General features: G+C 50.4%; 1 protein-coding gene across 2 annotated transcripts in view; it reads left to right on the top strand.

Annotated features, from left to right (window-relative positions):
- UBL7 (ubiquitin-like 7) overlaps positions 1 to 10053 on the top strand; it is a 13606-nt gene extending 3553 nt beyond the window's left edge. For both annotated transcript variants that reach the window (XM_004687974.1, XM_012728811.1), the window contains exons 4-11: positions 2976 to 3058; positions 3815 to 3899; positions 4449 to 4506; positions 5220 to 5353; positions 5608 to 5657; positions 5848 to 6015; positions 6576 to 6698; positions 9807 to 10053. In XM_004687974.1, coding sequence (XP_004688031.1) covers positions 2976 to 3058; positions 3815 to 3899; positions 4449 to 4506; positions 5220 to 5353; positions 5608 to 5657; positions 5848 to 6015; positions 6576 to 6698; positions 9807 to 9944 — 839 coding nt within the window. In that variant the 3' untranslated portion in view covers positions 9945 to 10053. The remainder of the gene's footprint in view (positions 1 to 2975; positions 3059 to 3814; positions 3900 to 4448; positions 4507 to 5219; positions 5354 to 5607; positions 5658 to 5847; positions 6016 to 6575; positions 6699 to 9806) is intronic.
- The last annotated feature ends 5511 nt before the right edge of the window (positions 10054 to 15564 follow it).

Genomic DNA, 15564 nt, shown 5'->3' with positions numbered 1-15564 from the left:
GTGGGTGGGTCAGGAGAGGTCTGCCATGCCATGTGGGTCACCTCCAGGGCAGGCGGGGATCGAACTCATGCTGAAGTGGCTTTAGCCTCTTAGTGCTGTGTTTTAACCCACTGTGTCACCAGGGAGGACCATAAATAAATCTTTAAAAAAAAAAAAAAGAAAGAAAGCTAAACTGTGCAAGTGTACAAGGAGAATTAGCTTTGTTAAACGGCTGTTTGACACATTTTTATAATGTTGGTGATTGTTATCACCGATTATCACTTCTAAACATAATGGATGTCCTCCCATATATCAAGTGATTTCAGTATCACCAACATCTACAGGCCGCTCATTGTAAGACTATAATGGATGGAGACCAAAACAAGATCCCTCTCATCTGAACAGAGACAAAAACCTGAATATGTTCAAGTCATGTCCTTTGCCAAATAGCCCTCAAACCTGACCCTATGAGTGAAAACTGCTTCTTTACCAAAGAGCTTTCTCTTTGCCTTCTAGATAAGAATTACTAAGATGCCCAATTATAAAATCACCCTGACTTCCTGATGGCATCTAATCCAGAACAAAATCCTGCTTCCTAAAACATCTCCCAAACTATGCAGGCCAAACCCAATCCTGTATGTCCTCTCTGACATACACTTACTGAGAAGTGAGCACTGAGGGCCTGCTCTCTCCTTTCTGAACTTGTTCAACCACATCTCTCTGGTCTTTGGCTGGAGGGCATTAACAGAAGGAAAGGAACATTTGTTGCCTCCAGAGCCAGATTGTTTCTCTTTGATATCTCATTTAATCTTGACTGTGGCCCTCAGAGGTATTAGCATTTAATAGGTAAAGGAAAGAAATTTAGAAAAGGAAGGTCACTACTTAGAAAATGAAGGCAAGAGCAGGGATGGCTTTCCTGGCTCAGGAGCCCGTTTTTTCCACTGCTTCCCACACTCCACAGGGTGACATTAATTCAGAGGTGTTACAGTGACAGCCATAACTTTTTTCGTTTTTAAAAGTTTACTTATTTATGCGCACAAGAACTGGGGTACAGGCCAGAGGTGCCGGGGGTGAGAGGATTCATCAGAGACAGAGTGGGGAGCAGAATAGGCAGATCTATGAAATACACTGCTGAGGGGAGCAGCAGTTGGGCCAGGAGAGGTCTGCCGCGCCATGTGGGTCAGCTCTCTAGATGGGGATTGAACTCGTGTTGGGGATGAACTAGTGCCAGTACAGCTGCTGCTAGCTTCACAGTGCTGTGCTTTAACCCGTTGTGCACCAGGGAGGGCCCAACAACTGTAACTCCTAACTACTTAGCGACTTAATATATTAAGAGATCTTTTCCTCCTCCTCCTGCCTGGAAATTTATTTTTTAAACAAATGAACTTTTTATTGAAAGGTGAAAGCAAACTTTTACATCTGAAAAGAGACTGTTTTTGTGACAGCATTTAAAATATTTTATCCTGAGTGCTCTTCTGAAAGGAAGCACATTGCTTAATCTCCCATTGGATTAGAGGCTCTAAGAGGACCTGTTTGTCTTTCCTTTCCACCTGGATCCCTTTGGTGTTCTCCATGGTGGGTTACAAATGCCTTTTGGACCCACTTTGCCTGCTCTTTGATTAGGGATGAGTATGGCGAATTCCAGCCAAAAGAAGCGAGTGCTATTCCCTCCAAGCATTTGATTCTTCTGTGATTTCCCTGGAATGCCTTCTTTCCCCAGTTCACATCTGCGGCACCTGCCTCGAGTGGTTTCCTTGGGTGACAGCAGTGCGGCCCAGCCCTGCCTCCCAGAGTGCCTTTCTGCCCCTGTGTTCCTAGCACCCTTGCCTGGCTCCTCAGCGTGATGCCCTGTGATTGTGACTTGGGTGCTTGATCTAGTTTTATTTCTCTTAATGACCCAAGAATTCTTTGATGACAAGGACTTTCTTTGTCATCAAGTCTTGTGTCTTGACCTAAAGGAAGCATGAAATAAACGCTTACACGTGTTTGTTGGATAAATAAAATAGGTCATCTCTTGAAAATGAATGTGTTTCAAAAAATACGACCCTCATGTTAGATGTATAGGTGGGGATGTGGTAGTCACACTAAACCCTGAGGGTTCATCTAGCTTGGGGATAGTTGGTCCCCAGTAGCTATCAAAGGTACAGTTTTACACTCTTAAAAGTGTGACCCAAGGTGAACTTTTAACTACTTCCTCTCCTGTTACCCAAATGTCTTCACCTATGAAATGGGCTAATGTCCTAAATAGTAAAGCAACAAAATAAAACTACTAAACTTTCCTGACTATATGAATCATACTGTCCAAAGATAAAAAACAAACAAAAAAACCCCCCACACTTGAGGAACATGGTGAAAGTTTAAGAGCCTGAAGTAAGCGTTGTCTTGGTCCTTTTTGTATTTAAAAATATATGTCTATTCTAAATGACAAAAGCTGGAAAGAAAACATCAAAGAGGAAATGACTACCCCATTCTGTCCTCCTTCGAAGTGCTGTCCTTTCCTCATCCTTCTAGCCTCGAACCCAGGCGCCGTGCCACAGGTCCACAGCGCTCTACTCGAGAAGGTGCACGCAGCTTGTGCTCCTTTTCTTTCTCAACATACTGTGTCGCCATTGCGCCCCAGTGTTCAGGTGGCTTGCAGAACTTACTTTAAATCGCTGCATAAGTCTCTGGAGTTGATTATACTGTCCTCCTTTCAAGTGTAAGAAGGCAGAACTCCTGCAGTGGGGTATTGATCAGTGTCTTTCAAGTGGTGAGATTCACCTCTGCTGGAGTCTGAATTTGTTTATCTTCTGAAGATGCCTAAAAGAGAGTGCAATTTTCTTATCTGTGGCATAAATGGTTTCTCAGAAATGCGTACTTCAATTCTTAGTGGGGTGATGAGGACAGGGAACATCCAGACCAGGCTGTTCCTGGACCCTTGTTAAAATGGGGTGACCGTACCCACAATAGGGGCCGGCCGGCGGGACTGTAGGGTATCTTGTGTGTTTTGTTCCCAGAGCCTGTGGACAAAGTGGCTGCTCTGAGGGAGTTCCGGGTGCTGCACACTGCCCTGCACAGCAGCTCCTCCTACAGGGAGGCGGTGAGTGTGTCAGGTCGGGTGCTGGAGAGGGTGTGAATGCCGGCAAGTCAGGGAGAGTGGGAGCCTGAAGCCTGTTGCCATGGCTACCAAGAGTTCCTTGGGTGAGCTTTTGCCACATCTGTGGGTCTTACCAGAGCCCTGTCTTTCCCAAAAGAGGCTCTCTTAGCCAGGTATTGTTGATTCCCTGGAATGACAAGACACACTAGTGGTTCCGTGGAATGAAAAAGTAGCAGCTGAAGGATCCACATACTGTTTCTGCTGGGTTGCATCCTTTGGCTTTGGCTGAACTGCCTGCGCAATGCTCCTTACCTAGATTTCCACACTTCCTGGAGAATGTGCTGATATCTTTCTGTGGAAGCAAAACGAATACATCCTGCGAATTACCCAGTACATATGAATGGGAGGTGATCATCGTGTGGTGATCAAAGGCTCTTTCCAGGACCTCGAGAAACCTTTGCTATTGGGCTTGTAATGGGAGCTTTTATTTTGGAAGCATTAGAGCTATAGATGGAGGAGAGAACCAGAGACTGAAGGTTTACTGTAGTTTTTCTTTTTTCTATTGTTTGTTTCCACTCCAGTAAGCCATGATCTCAGGGAAGAAAGAGGTTCATCTATTTCCTGTGGCTGTTCCATGGTGGTGGTATATGAGCAGGCACTTAGAGGGGGGAAGTACTTCCACAGAGGATGGGTATCTGCTGGTTCACTGAGCTAGCTGGAGTGCTCAGCCTGCACCCCTTCCCCCCCATTCTCATGCAGGTCTTCAAGATGCTCAGCAATAAGGAGTCTCTGGATCAGATCATTGTGGCCACCCCAGGCCTCAGCAGTGACCCTATTGCTCTTGGTAAGTGCAGGACTAAACTTGAAGGAATGGGAGAAGGAGTAACGAGGAGAAGGTAATGATCCTAAACAGATGTTGACATCTTTTCAGCATCACTGGTCTTGTTTGGGGAGGGCGGGAACCAAGATCCATGCCATATACTTGGCCCACCAAGAACTGTCAGTGTTGCAGAGAAAGCACAGGCTAGCCTCAAAGATGAGAGTGTGAGGTGCTGGGTCAGGGCATGGTTAGCCCAATCCACGGCCCTCAGGGAAGACTGCTGCACACCTTGCAGAATAAGGGAAGAACCCAGAGACGTGGGGAAAGGCTGGTGGGTTAGTATTCAGTGTGTGGCTTAGGAGCAGGTGGAGGTGGTGGCAGGGGCAGAGATGGCCTGCCCTTGGGCTGTGCTCTGTGGCACTTGGTTTCCTCTGGTGCTCATTAGTGCTGTGTCCTCAATGGGCTAGTGGTTCTGAGGCTGAAACCCTTTTGGATCTATAGCGCGCAGCTCCAGCCCTCCTGAGTCTGTCTAGATTTCTGGTCTCTCAGGTGAGCCCCGTTCTTCTCCTCCAGGGGTTCTCCAGGACAAGGATCTTTTTTCTGTCTTTGCTGATCCCAGCATGCTGGATACGTAAGTATAGCCACCTTATAGGGTACCCCGTCTCCCCTCATTTGGTTGGGTTGGAAACTTCATTGTTGCCCCGGATTCTGCTCTTGGAGCGCATCCCCCAGTGTCCCCAACTCTCCCTTCTAAATATATTAGGAGGTGAGAAACAGCAGGGGAGCGGTAGCACCCAGGGCAGGGGCACGTGGAGATGTTCAGATGGAGCAGGGCTCTGAGGGGGTGGCTTTGGGGGCTGCGCTCAGTTTAGCTCTTTGCAGTACATAGTAGAGAACCTTTGGGGGATTTTTAGCTTGTTAAGCAGATACATAAATCTTCCAATTTTAGAGCTAGGGAGAGTAGAAATTATGTCCCCTTATTTTGCAAGCTCAGAAAGCAGCCCCACCCTGGGAAGAGAGGGCCCTGTCAAAGATTGTCCAGGAAAGCAGTGATGGAGTGGAGACCAGCAACTGAACCCTGAGGCTCCCAGACTGTACATGTCCCATCATGCCTTGAAGAGGGGAAGGTCAGGTTTTTGCAGTGGAGGCCAGATCTGAAGGCCGCGCTGCTGTTGCTGGAGGGCAGAGCAGAGCAGACACAGCCCACCGGAGGCAAGTGCTGGAGATGTCTTTCAGGGCCACCACAGACCCCTGGATGGTTGTGAAGGGCCCCCCACAACTCCTGTTGTAGCAGAGGCTCTCTGACCTCTTAGTCACCTGGGTTTCTTCCTATTTCTGTCGCAGGTTGGTGCCCGCTCACCCAGCTCTGGTCAATGCCATTGTTCTAGTCTTACACTCGGTGGCAGGGAGCACCCCCCTGCCAGGGGCTGACTCCTCTTCCCGGAGCATGCCCTCCAGCTCGTCTCGGGACATGCCAGGTGAGCCCCAAGAGTGTCAGTGTAGGCCCCTCAGGGTTGGGCAGAGGCCCAGGGATTTGCTTTACTCAGCAGCTATGTATAGTGCTGGCAGAGGGTGTTCCTTGGGAACTCTCAGTTTGAGTCAGTGAGTGCATCTGTCCTGTAATTTTCCAAGGGGAGAGAGGAAAGTATGAATTTGGAGAGTATTTGAGCTAAGATTCTGGAGCTCCGCCTGTGCCTTTCTGTTCTTCCTGAAATCTGTTCTCCTCCTCCAGGTGGCTTCCTGTTTGAAGGGCTCTCTGATGACGAGGACGACTTTCACCCTGTAAGCGGCCTGGCTGCCTGCCCTTTGGGGGAGATGTGTGGTAGCTCCAGGCTGGGAGGTGGGCATCGGCCTTTTGGTGGCTAGGTCTCGCTTGGGAAGCCTCCCCAGAACTGTTCCTATCACAGGGGTAGAGCTCATTTGAGAACCTCACAGTGCCCCCTCCCTGATTCTGAGCACCTCCCTTCCCCAGAGTGCCAGATCCACACCGTCCAGCAGCACTCCTAGCTCCCGCCCAGCTTCCCTGGGGTACAGTGGCGCTGCCGGACCCCGACCCATCACCCAGAGCGAGCTGGCCACCGCTCTGGCCCTGGCCAGCACTCCGGAGAGCAGCTCTCACACACCGACTCCGGGCACCCAGGTATGGCGTGAGGGCTGGAAGATTGGGTCCTGAAGATCAAGACTGGGCCCCAGGGAAGGAGCTCCCCAGCGGTGTAATGGTGTACCTTTGCTGATGTGAGTGGAGCTGAACTCTGCTCGGAGCCTTGGCTGGTGTCCCACTACAGCTCTGACATTTCCTTTCTTGCCTCTGGGGTCAGAGCCTGGAGTCTGGCGCAGTCCCAGTGACCTCTTGGGAGTTCCGAACCTCCCCTCGCCAAATGTATCCTCACCTCTGAAAGTGACCAGACATTACAGGGCTAATATTCCTGAGGATGGCCAGTCCAGCTTCCAAGGCCATCTCTTAGCGCTGGGGTCCTGAGCTGGGTCGGGACCCCACTCAATTCCCTGTCCCTGGAATGAAGGAGAATGGAATCTTCCCTACATAAAGAGTTTTTCAGTTCTTCTGAATGATTATCTCATGCAAGCCCCTTGTTGGGAGGCAGTAGTTGGACATCCCAAGACACGATGTAATAGCAATGGGAGCAGTCTGGGAGAAACAGATGACTTTGAGGGTGGCACTGACCATTGGTTTATCTCTAGGGTCATTCCTCAGGGACCTCACCCTTGTCCTCCAGTGTCCAGTCAGGGACACCCATCACCAATGACCTCTTCAGCCAAGCCCTACAGCACGCCTTGCAGGCCTCGGGGCAGCCCAGCCTTCAGGTTAGTCTTCCACTCTCCTGTGCTTTGTCTGCTCTCTGGTGGGCCTTCCCACTTGGCATGCTGCACTTGAGGAGCCCTTAACATGAGAGGATGTTCCCACCAAGGGCAGCTGTCCCTGTGGCTTTTACTCCTGCACCAGGGGCCATGCCAGATGGCACTGACCACCTGGCTGGCTTGGGTGCATATGATAATTTAATCAGGAGTCATTTAGTTACCCAAGAGCTCTGAACAGGCATAGCCGGGCCTGGTTCTGGCTGTTGGGCAAGGATGAGTCCATTTGTATCCTGCTGTGGAAGGGCACTGGGCAGTTACTGCTCCAGGGAGAGCAGCAGGGCTTGGGGTAAGGGCCTAGGTCAGACAAAACTTTCCTGCGGCAGGGCTATTTAAACTGATAGTCAGAGTCAGCTAGAGGGCCTCCCTGGTGGTACAGGCGGTTCAGTCTCAGCACTGTCAAGCTGTTGCCAGGCCCTGTAGCATGAGTTGGCTCACTAGCCAGGAAGCTGACCCACATGGCCCGGCAGACCTCTCCTGCCCCGCCTGCTGCTCCCCTCAGCAGTGTACTTCGTCAGTCGGCCTGTTCTGCTCCCCACTCTACCTCTGGTGAATCCTCTCACCCCTTGCACCTCTGGCCTGCATCCTAGTTCTTGTATGCATATATAAGTAAAAATCAATCTTAAAAAAAAAAAAACACCCCAAAGTTAGCTAGAGGTTAGCCAGGTGGGGAATGGGCTGTTTAAGGGGTATCCACATGGGGACTGCTCTCTATTTACAAAATGAGTGGAGTTCATGTAACATACTCAAGACAGCAAGGCCAAAATGCAGTGTGTAGCAGGTCCTGAGATTCATTAGAGAAAAGGGGAGCGGGAGCCTGAGGACCTGGAGCCTGGGGTCACGAGGTTAGACCTGACTTGCCAGTCCCCAGGGAGCCAGGGCAGGTTTAGGCAGGAGCTCACCATCCACTTTGCTTTGTGGAAAGGTCACCCTGGCAGCTGAGTCAAGACCCAAGGGCTCAGTGCCTCCTGCTGTCACCATACACCAGCTGTTACTCCACTCTGTCCTTTACCTACAGTGGGTCTGGGGGACGAGAGGGGACCATTCCGGGCACTTGGCCAGGGTCATAAAGCCAGCAGTGGTGGACACAGGCTTCAAGCTCATATTCGAGCTCATGATGTGCTCTCTCCCGAGTGGCCCTGGAGCCAGTGAGGGGAACAGGACACAATGCACAGCTTCTCTTTCCATTCCTTCATCTTCCCCAGCTTGATGCTTGTTCCCTCTGCTCTCCAGCCCAGCAGGTTTTGCTGGTTCTACCTGGCTGTGACATGAATCTTGGGTGCTTTGTGTGGTTTCTTAAAAGCCCTCAACCTGGGCTTCCCTGGTGGTCTAGGGGTTAAGTCTCCATGCTGTCACTGCCGTGGCCTGAGTGAACCCCAGCCAGGGAGCTAACCTATGTGGCGCAGCAGACCTCTCCTGTCTTACCTGCTGCTCTCCTCAGCAATGTTTTTCAATAGATCTGCCTGTTCTGCTCCCCACTCTGTCTCTGGTGAATCCTCTCTCCCCACCCTCCCCCTCCGGCTTGTACCCAGTTCTTCTACAAAATCAATCTACAACGAAAAACCCAAAACTCTTTACCTCCTCACTTTTGCCTGCCTGCCTCTCTGAATTTGCATTTCTTCTCACTGCTTTCTCCTACCCATGTGTGAACACAGCGTTTTTCCTACATTGTGCATGTCTTCCTTTATGAGAGAGAGATGCTAATGAAATGATGAAAGTACTAGAAGAAAACATGGGGAATTTCTTTAAACCCTTATAGTACAGATAGCCTTGAAAGTCAGTATCTAAGAGCCATTAAATAAAGAATAATAAATTTTGAGTTCATAGAAGTGACAATTTCTAGATAGCAAACCAACCAAATAGCCAAATAAACAAACATAACAGGCAAAATCTGAAGCTAACAACAGCAAACTGGGTTCAGAAGAACCTGTAATAGCCATCAGAGGCCAACATCTCCCTGATATCTAGAACTTCTAAGAACTTAGGAGCAACAATCCCAGAGAAAAACAGGAAAATGATATGAACGGACTATTTCAAGAAAACGAAGTTTGGTGACTCTTACAGTGTATAATTCCTTGCAGTCCCATTTCTCAGAATTTATTCTAGAGATGTTGTGCGCTTGTAGAAAATGACATCTCTGAAGTACAGTGTTTTTTGTCATGGCAAGAGATTAGAAGTGTCCAGTTATGGTCCATTTCAGAACTTCCAAGTTGGAATACTACACACTTACTGAGCATAGAGAGGTCTCCAGGGTATGCTGATTTTTTTTTTAAAGATTTATTTATTTGCATATGAAACTGTGGTACGGCAGAGGTGCAGGGGTGGTGAGAGGATTCACCAGAGACCGAGTGGGGAGCAGAACAGGTAAATTGATGAAGTACACTGCTGAGGGGAGCAGCAGGTGAGACAGGAAAGGTCAGCCGCACCATGTGGGTCAGCTCCCTGGCTGAGGGTCAAACTTGTGGTGCAGTGGCTGCTGCCGGCTTCATAGTGCTGCGTTTTAACCTCTTGCCCCATCAGGGAGGGCCTGGTATGCTAACTTTTGTTAAAAGAAAAAGGGGAGGGGGGAGTGGATCTAGAACAGGAGTTAAAGAAAGTTAATATCTGTTAATCTAAGGAATGTATACATGCGTATATTCCTCAAGAAAATAAAATAACTTCTCTATAGCAGGGGTGGGGTGGTTGAGAGTAAGACTCCCATATATTTATGGTCATTTCCAGCACTGATTTGCATATTTGTTCCCCCTCCATTTGTATGTGCGTGCGTCTACCCATACAGATGCAGAAAGGAAGGAATTTAATCTTCTGAAATTTAGTAGTATGTGCTTTCTCTTTGATTTTTCTGTTAAAATTTTCCCTTTTTTTTTTTTATTGGAAACTGTTTCGTTAGCTCTCTGAACTCTCAAGTTCTGCGCCTTTCCAGAGACCCCTTGTTCTGTGGATGTTTTCACAACTCTGCGATAGAAACTCACCCTCCTCACCCCTGAAAGGACAGACAGAAGTGAGTCCCTGTTGGGTCCCCGCTAACAGTGTCTGCCTGGTCTGGTCTTTCTGCAGAGCCAGTGGCAGCCCCAGCTGCAGCAGCTGCGTGACATGGGCATCCAGGATGATGAGCTGAGCCTGCGGGCCCTGCAGGCCACCGGTGGGGACATCCAGGCGGCCCTGGAGCTCATCTTTGCTGGAGGAGCCCCGTGAACTCTTAAGCTCCTCCTGCGCTCCCAGCTAACTGCCAGGCAGCTGCCCGAAGGGGGCACTCCTAAAGGTGCTCCCATCCCTCTCTCCCCAATATATCTTGTGATCAACTGCTTTGTCCGTGCTTGGCTGTTCTGGCTGGTCTAGGGGAAGGATTGCTGCTGGGGAAGGATGGGGTGTGGGTCTTGCTGTCAAAGGGGTGCTGTGGCTTCATGGAGCGGCACTGGCTTCTGGGCCCTGGGCAGAGAATTTTAGAGCCACTTCATGGCTGCTGTGTGACCCACATTCGCTTTCTGGAGACTGTTTTTTCTGCCACAGCCCTGGGCCCTTTGGTTTGTGGCCTCTTCTGGATGGGCCCTGCAGTGGGGCTGCTGCCCGATCTTCAGGGTGGTGTGGGTTAGAGTTTAGGCCCTAAGAGGCTTGTGCTTCAGAGATGACCACAGTCTGGGGAGTGGCCAGGTGCACTTTGGGGGGCGTTTAGGGAGGGCATCATTCCCTTCTCCCAAAGGCCAGAAGATTCCCTTTTCCTCCCTGGCCAAGCCTTACCTGGTGCTCTTTGACGCCTTCTCTGTAGTAAAGCCAGAATCCAGGCCTCAGAGCTGTGCCAGAAGGCAAGGCTTTCTTCTCTGCCCTGAAGGCATCAATTAAAGGCATCAGTACTCAAAACACCACCACCTGAACAGGGCCCAGTTTTCATAGTGAAGAGAGGGTACCACCCCTAGGCTGCTGCTCCATCTGCCCGAGCTCTCATTTCCTCTGGCACAGAGCTCCCTGTCATGTAGACATGGCCAAGTTCAGCAGTGGGTTTCATGTGCTTTCAATACTTTGTCAGAGGAAAATATCGTTCCCCTCAGAAGGTGTTTCAGTGGAAAGGAGCTCTGAGGGAGCCTCTCTCTGTGCTGCTGATGCACGTTCCATTGTGGCGTCTGCCGGTGTAGTCGTTTGGCTTTTCTTGTCATCTCCTCGAACGAGAGGTTTACAAGTACTGAGGACAGGCTACTCCGTCCTGTGATGCTCTCAGACTGTCCCCCTCAGATCCCCTTTCTGCCTAAGGGACCACCCAGAACAGGCCTGCCCCTGCTGCTCCAGAAGCTTAAGGAGAGTATTTTCACTTTGCCTTTAGACCTGGCCTTGTTTCGGTCCCCAGCGTGTCCTGTCACTCAGAATGACCTCCAGTTCATCAGCTATCCTTCCAAAGGGCGGTGCTCCAGGAGGGAACCCATTCTTCCAGAGATGGCCCAAAGAGCACATTGTTCTTTCCTTCCAGAGAATGTGAAAAGTCTCTACAGTTCTTCTCAACCCCAGAATTAACGGTGGGAGGTGTTTGCCTTGGCAGCAAAGACTCGGCCCTCACTAGACCTCTTGGTGCCTTGGTGGCCTGCTGGGAGGCCAGCTGCCTCCTGTGGTTCAGAGCAAAGAGCAGAAGCTCTGTCTTTGAGCCCAATGTGTCTTGCTTGCTTGCGGTGGAAGCAAAGGCCAGCTTCATCCTCACGGGCCTGCCTTGGTTAAATGGGGCTGACACAGCCTTTCCTGTCCCCATGATCCAGCCTGCTTAGAGCTAGTTTCCATTCTGTGGCAACTCACACTCTGCCCCTGGGGACTACCTTCAAAGACATTTGGGTCATCCTGCCTATCCCTGGAACTGACCTCCAAATATCAGTTACATGCTTCCCAGAATTGAGCCATCCCACGGTTTCCCTTTCCCTTCTTTGTCAGCTCTTTCCTCCAGGGACTTGGCGAGTTGACTTTGCTTCCTGTGGCCATGCTTTAACTATTAGTGTGTTGATTCAAATAAGTGCCCCCATACGCCTGGGGGTTTCCACGGGCCAAGGACTTGCTCACCATTGCCTCCTGCTTCTCCCTTTCAACAAATACCCACTCCGTCTCTACTCTGTGCCAGGTACAATAGCGGGAGCCTAGCTCTCACAGAGCCCTGTCCTTGGTAAGACCGACAAATATGTTTGTACTCAAGCCTTAGGAGGCGGCACAAGTCCAGTGGGCTCCGGGCTCACAAGAACGGGTGCTGCGGCTTGGATTAGGTGTGTGTGTTGCACCTGTGAGCTTCTTGGAGCCAGCAGTATGTAAACTGAGGCATGAAGGGTGAGGAATTGGGCAGGAAGGTGTACATGCCAAGGGGCCGGCGGTGGGGAGAGCAGGTTTCTGCAGCCCTGTGCGCCAAGGTGTGTTTGAGGTAGGCAGGGGCTGGATTATTTCCAAGTGTGAAAGGAGTTTGGCCTTCCCTATGGACAGGCTAGTCACTGAGAGTTTGAATCAGGAGAGGCGGATGTGTGACTAGGTGGGAAGTGGGACACACGAAGAAGGCGTGAGGAAACGGATCTACTTGGAATTAATAGAGGTGGTGGGAGAAGAGGACTGATGGGAAGAAGAGGACTCAGCGGGATCACCTTCCGTGGGAGGTGATGGAGGAATCTCAAGGTTCAGAGGTGAAGTCATCTGCCAGCAATCGCAGGGTCAGGCACTGAACAAGTTGGTCTCAGAAATTCAGGTTTCTCTCACTGTAAAGCTGGCAGCCTTCCCACCAGCCCGTGGCCTCTGGGTGTGGATTGGGCTGATCAGGCCTAGGAGCTTGGGCTTTAGCCTGAGGGCAAAGAGCTCCTATTGGATGGCTTTAGGCAGGGCAGGGGGGGAGGGAATATGAGCATCATGTGTGATTTTTCTGACAGCTGCGAGGAGGCTGTGTTTGTGGGAAGTGAGACTGGGTGTGGGAGACCAGCTAGGAGGCTCGCTGTCTCCAGATGGGACACGCTCAGGGCCTGGACTAGAGCTGCAGCAGGGGAGCTGTGTGGGGGGAGGATGTGAAATGTGAAAGACAAACCAGACCTGGGGGGCGAGGTAGAGGGAGGAAGCAGGCAGGATGTGAGTGGGTTGATGGCGGTGCAGCAGAAATGAGGGGCTGGGTTAGAAGTGGGAGGCACCTGGAGGTGCCATGGATGGTCAGGGTCATGGGGAGGGGTGTCTCAGTTTATAAGTTTCCTTTGGATATTTCTAAGCTATAGATGATGATCAGGAAGTTTTAAGTTGAGGATTGGGCCTATGTCATGTGAGAAGGAAATTCAGCTTTTTAGGGAATGGTAGAGGAAAGGGGACACCCACTGAGAACTTAGACTTTATAGGAAATGATGACTGATGGGTATGGAACACGGAAGGGGTGGGGCCGACTGCTTCCGGGAAGGCCAGAGCAGGAGTCATCAACGCTGACGGAGTGGAAGAAACTGGACAAAGCGGACATGGCCAGCAGTGCGTTACGCCACAGAGAAGCCCAGGAACAGTGACCTTGTACTTCCCAGCTTCAGCCATGGTGACCTTGGGGGGATGCTGCTTTGGAACCAGAGCCCAATTGCAGGGGGTGAGGCCTGAATAGATGGGGGACAGTGGAGGCAGGGAGGGCAGAGAACTCTGGAGAGCCTTGCTGATGAGGGAGAGGGTTGCTGGAAAGAGGTGTTGGTAGCGGAGGGGAGACGGAATTGAGAGTGAGCTTTTGCAGTTCAGCAGAGGTGAAGTTGGAATTGATGATGAGAACTTTTCTAGGAAGCTCGGGGGGAAAAAAAGGAAGAGACCCCAAAATAGAAATGCAAATATGCAGGGATGGGTGAGTTCTGAACAGATCCCTTCTCCTGATATAACTCAAATTTGGCTGGGGTGGCATGGGCTGGGCTGGCACAGCTTGCTGGGCACATGGGCCCGGGTTCTGCTCCTCGCCTCAGTCCCATCTGGCCTGGGCCTCAGACCAAGCTTGCAGGGCCCTGCCCCGAGGTGGCCTCTTGTTGCCTCTGCCACAGGCCTTGGCAGTGAATGTCTGGGGAGAAGTTTAGGGGGTTTATTGAGGTCTTCCTCTGTTTGCGTACCCGCTGCCTTTGGCCCTGTCTGGCTCCACAGTCACTACTAACAGAACTCAGCCTTTTCTGCTAGAAATGCCTTCTGCAGAGACCCAGGCACTGCCCTGCGCTGTCTTGGCAAAATTAGCTAGCAGTAATGCAGTACAGTAGTGCTCATTTATCAAGCACCCTCTGTGCCAGCGATGGAGCTCAGCACTCACATATGCCACAGCAGTTGATCCTCTTAACAACCCTGAAAAGTAGATATTATTATCCTCATTTCCAGATGAGTGCTTTCTGTTAACAGGACATGCCTGTGCTGGGGAACTGGCCTTTCCAGGGCTTTGGTGGGGCAGGATCAGCATGAATCTATCAGTGTACTCACCTGGGGCCTGGCTTACGGGCCGGGGAACCACTCAGCGGGGCTGAAGGTTCGGCTTACCTCTTGTCCTTCCAGGAAGAGGCTGCTCTCGGAGAGTCCAAGAGGGGAGTTGGGCTTCTGACCAAGGTTTAGGGCTTTTTCCCCAGACAACTTGACCTCAACATTTCCCCTCAATTTATGTAAGTGAATATAGTGACAAGGTATGTATTAGATGCCAACGCACCCAGCTGGACTAGTCGACTTTCTAGATGACTGATAAGATCCTAACAATGAGGTGACCATAGCCAAAAAAGGACCTGTAGGGGAAAGACCTGTAGTGGGTACCAGTCGATAAACTGCTCCCATGCCAGATGGGGCTCATCTTCCCCTCACAGACTCAGATTGAAATTCCTGATTTTTCTCAATGTGGCACCCAGAAAGCCACAGTTAACTACTCTTGATCTAGCCAAAAAGCCAAGAAGCCACTGTTGATGAGCGGGGAGCTGGCCCAAGCATCCCCTGGATTCAGGCCAGCAGGAATCCACAGCCTGTGTCTCAGCACAGAGCCGCCAGGAGTGGGGTCAGGAGCAAGAGACCCACCTTTCAAGCCCTTTACTGCTCAGCTACCCCTTCAGAGGTTATGTTCGAGTTAAGGGCCGATTTCTGAAGGAGGGTCTCACTAGACGTTCGTTAATGTCTGATCATGATGTCTCACGACTCAGGATTAGAGACTAGATGTCATGAGGGACCTAGCTGGAACTGAGGTTATTTGCCCAGAAAAAGTAGATTTAGAAGGGCATAACCTCCATGTTAAAATCCCATAGGGCTCTATTTCAAGAAGAAGGATTAGATGTGTCTGCATTACCTGGGAGGGGATCTCTAGGACCTTTGGGTAGGAATCTTCCAGTAGGGAAGAAAGGCTTTGTGCCAGAGATAAGCAGGACTGCCATGGCCCCCATAGGGATGAGCTCATATCACTAGACATATGTGAGCCGAGTCCTCATAAAGTGGAGGCAAGAGTGTAGTTGGACCAGATGATTTCTGAGAGTAACTTCTGATCCTAAGAATTGGGGTTCTTGGTTCACTGTATCCAAGAAAAAAAAGTGGACAGCAGGAGACCACCTCTCTTCACGGGCTTCTCTTCCATACACACTCAAGCAGCACCCCACAGGTTCACATCAGAGCTGGGAAGGACCTAGGACACAAATCCTGAGAAGACAGTTTTAAAAGCGTATTACTTCAAATCACAAATAAGAAGGAAATGAAAAAGATAGCATGAAAAAGCTTCGTCTATCGCTGGTCTAGGTAGGAGGTAGCCCTGAAGCAGAAGTGCTGTTTTAGCTCCTGTTGCTCATTTTGTAAACAAAAGTGGAGTCTGCGCTGGAGCAGAGCCGTTTTTAGCGGGTTCACCGGCCAAGCTGGACTC

The sequence above is a fragment of the Condylura cristata genome, unplaced genomic scaffold (assembly GCF_000260355.1).
Source record: "Condylura cristata isolate star-nosed mole 26May11 unplaced genomic scaffold, ConCri1.0 scaffold00023, whole genome shotgun sequence".
In the NCBI taxonomy this organism is placed as follows: Eukaryota; Metazoa; Chordata; class Mammalia; order Eulipotyphla; family Talpidae; genus Condylura; species Condylura cristata.
The sequence above is the reverse complement of the archived record's forward strand: the minus strand, read 5'-3'. Positions and strand labels throughout refer to the sequence as shown.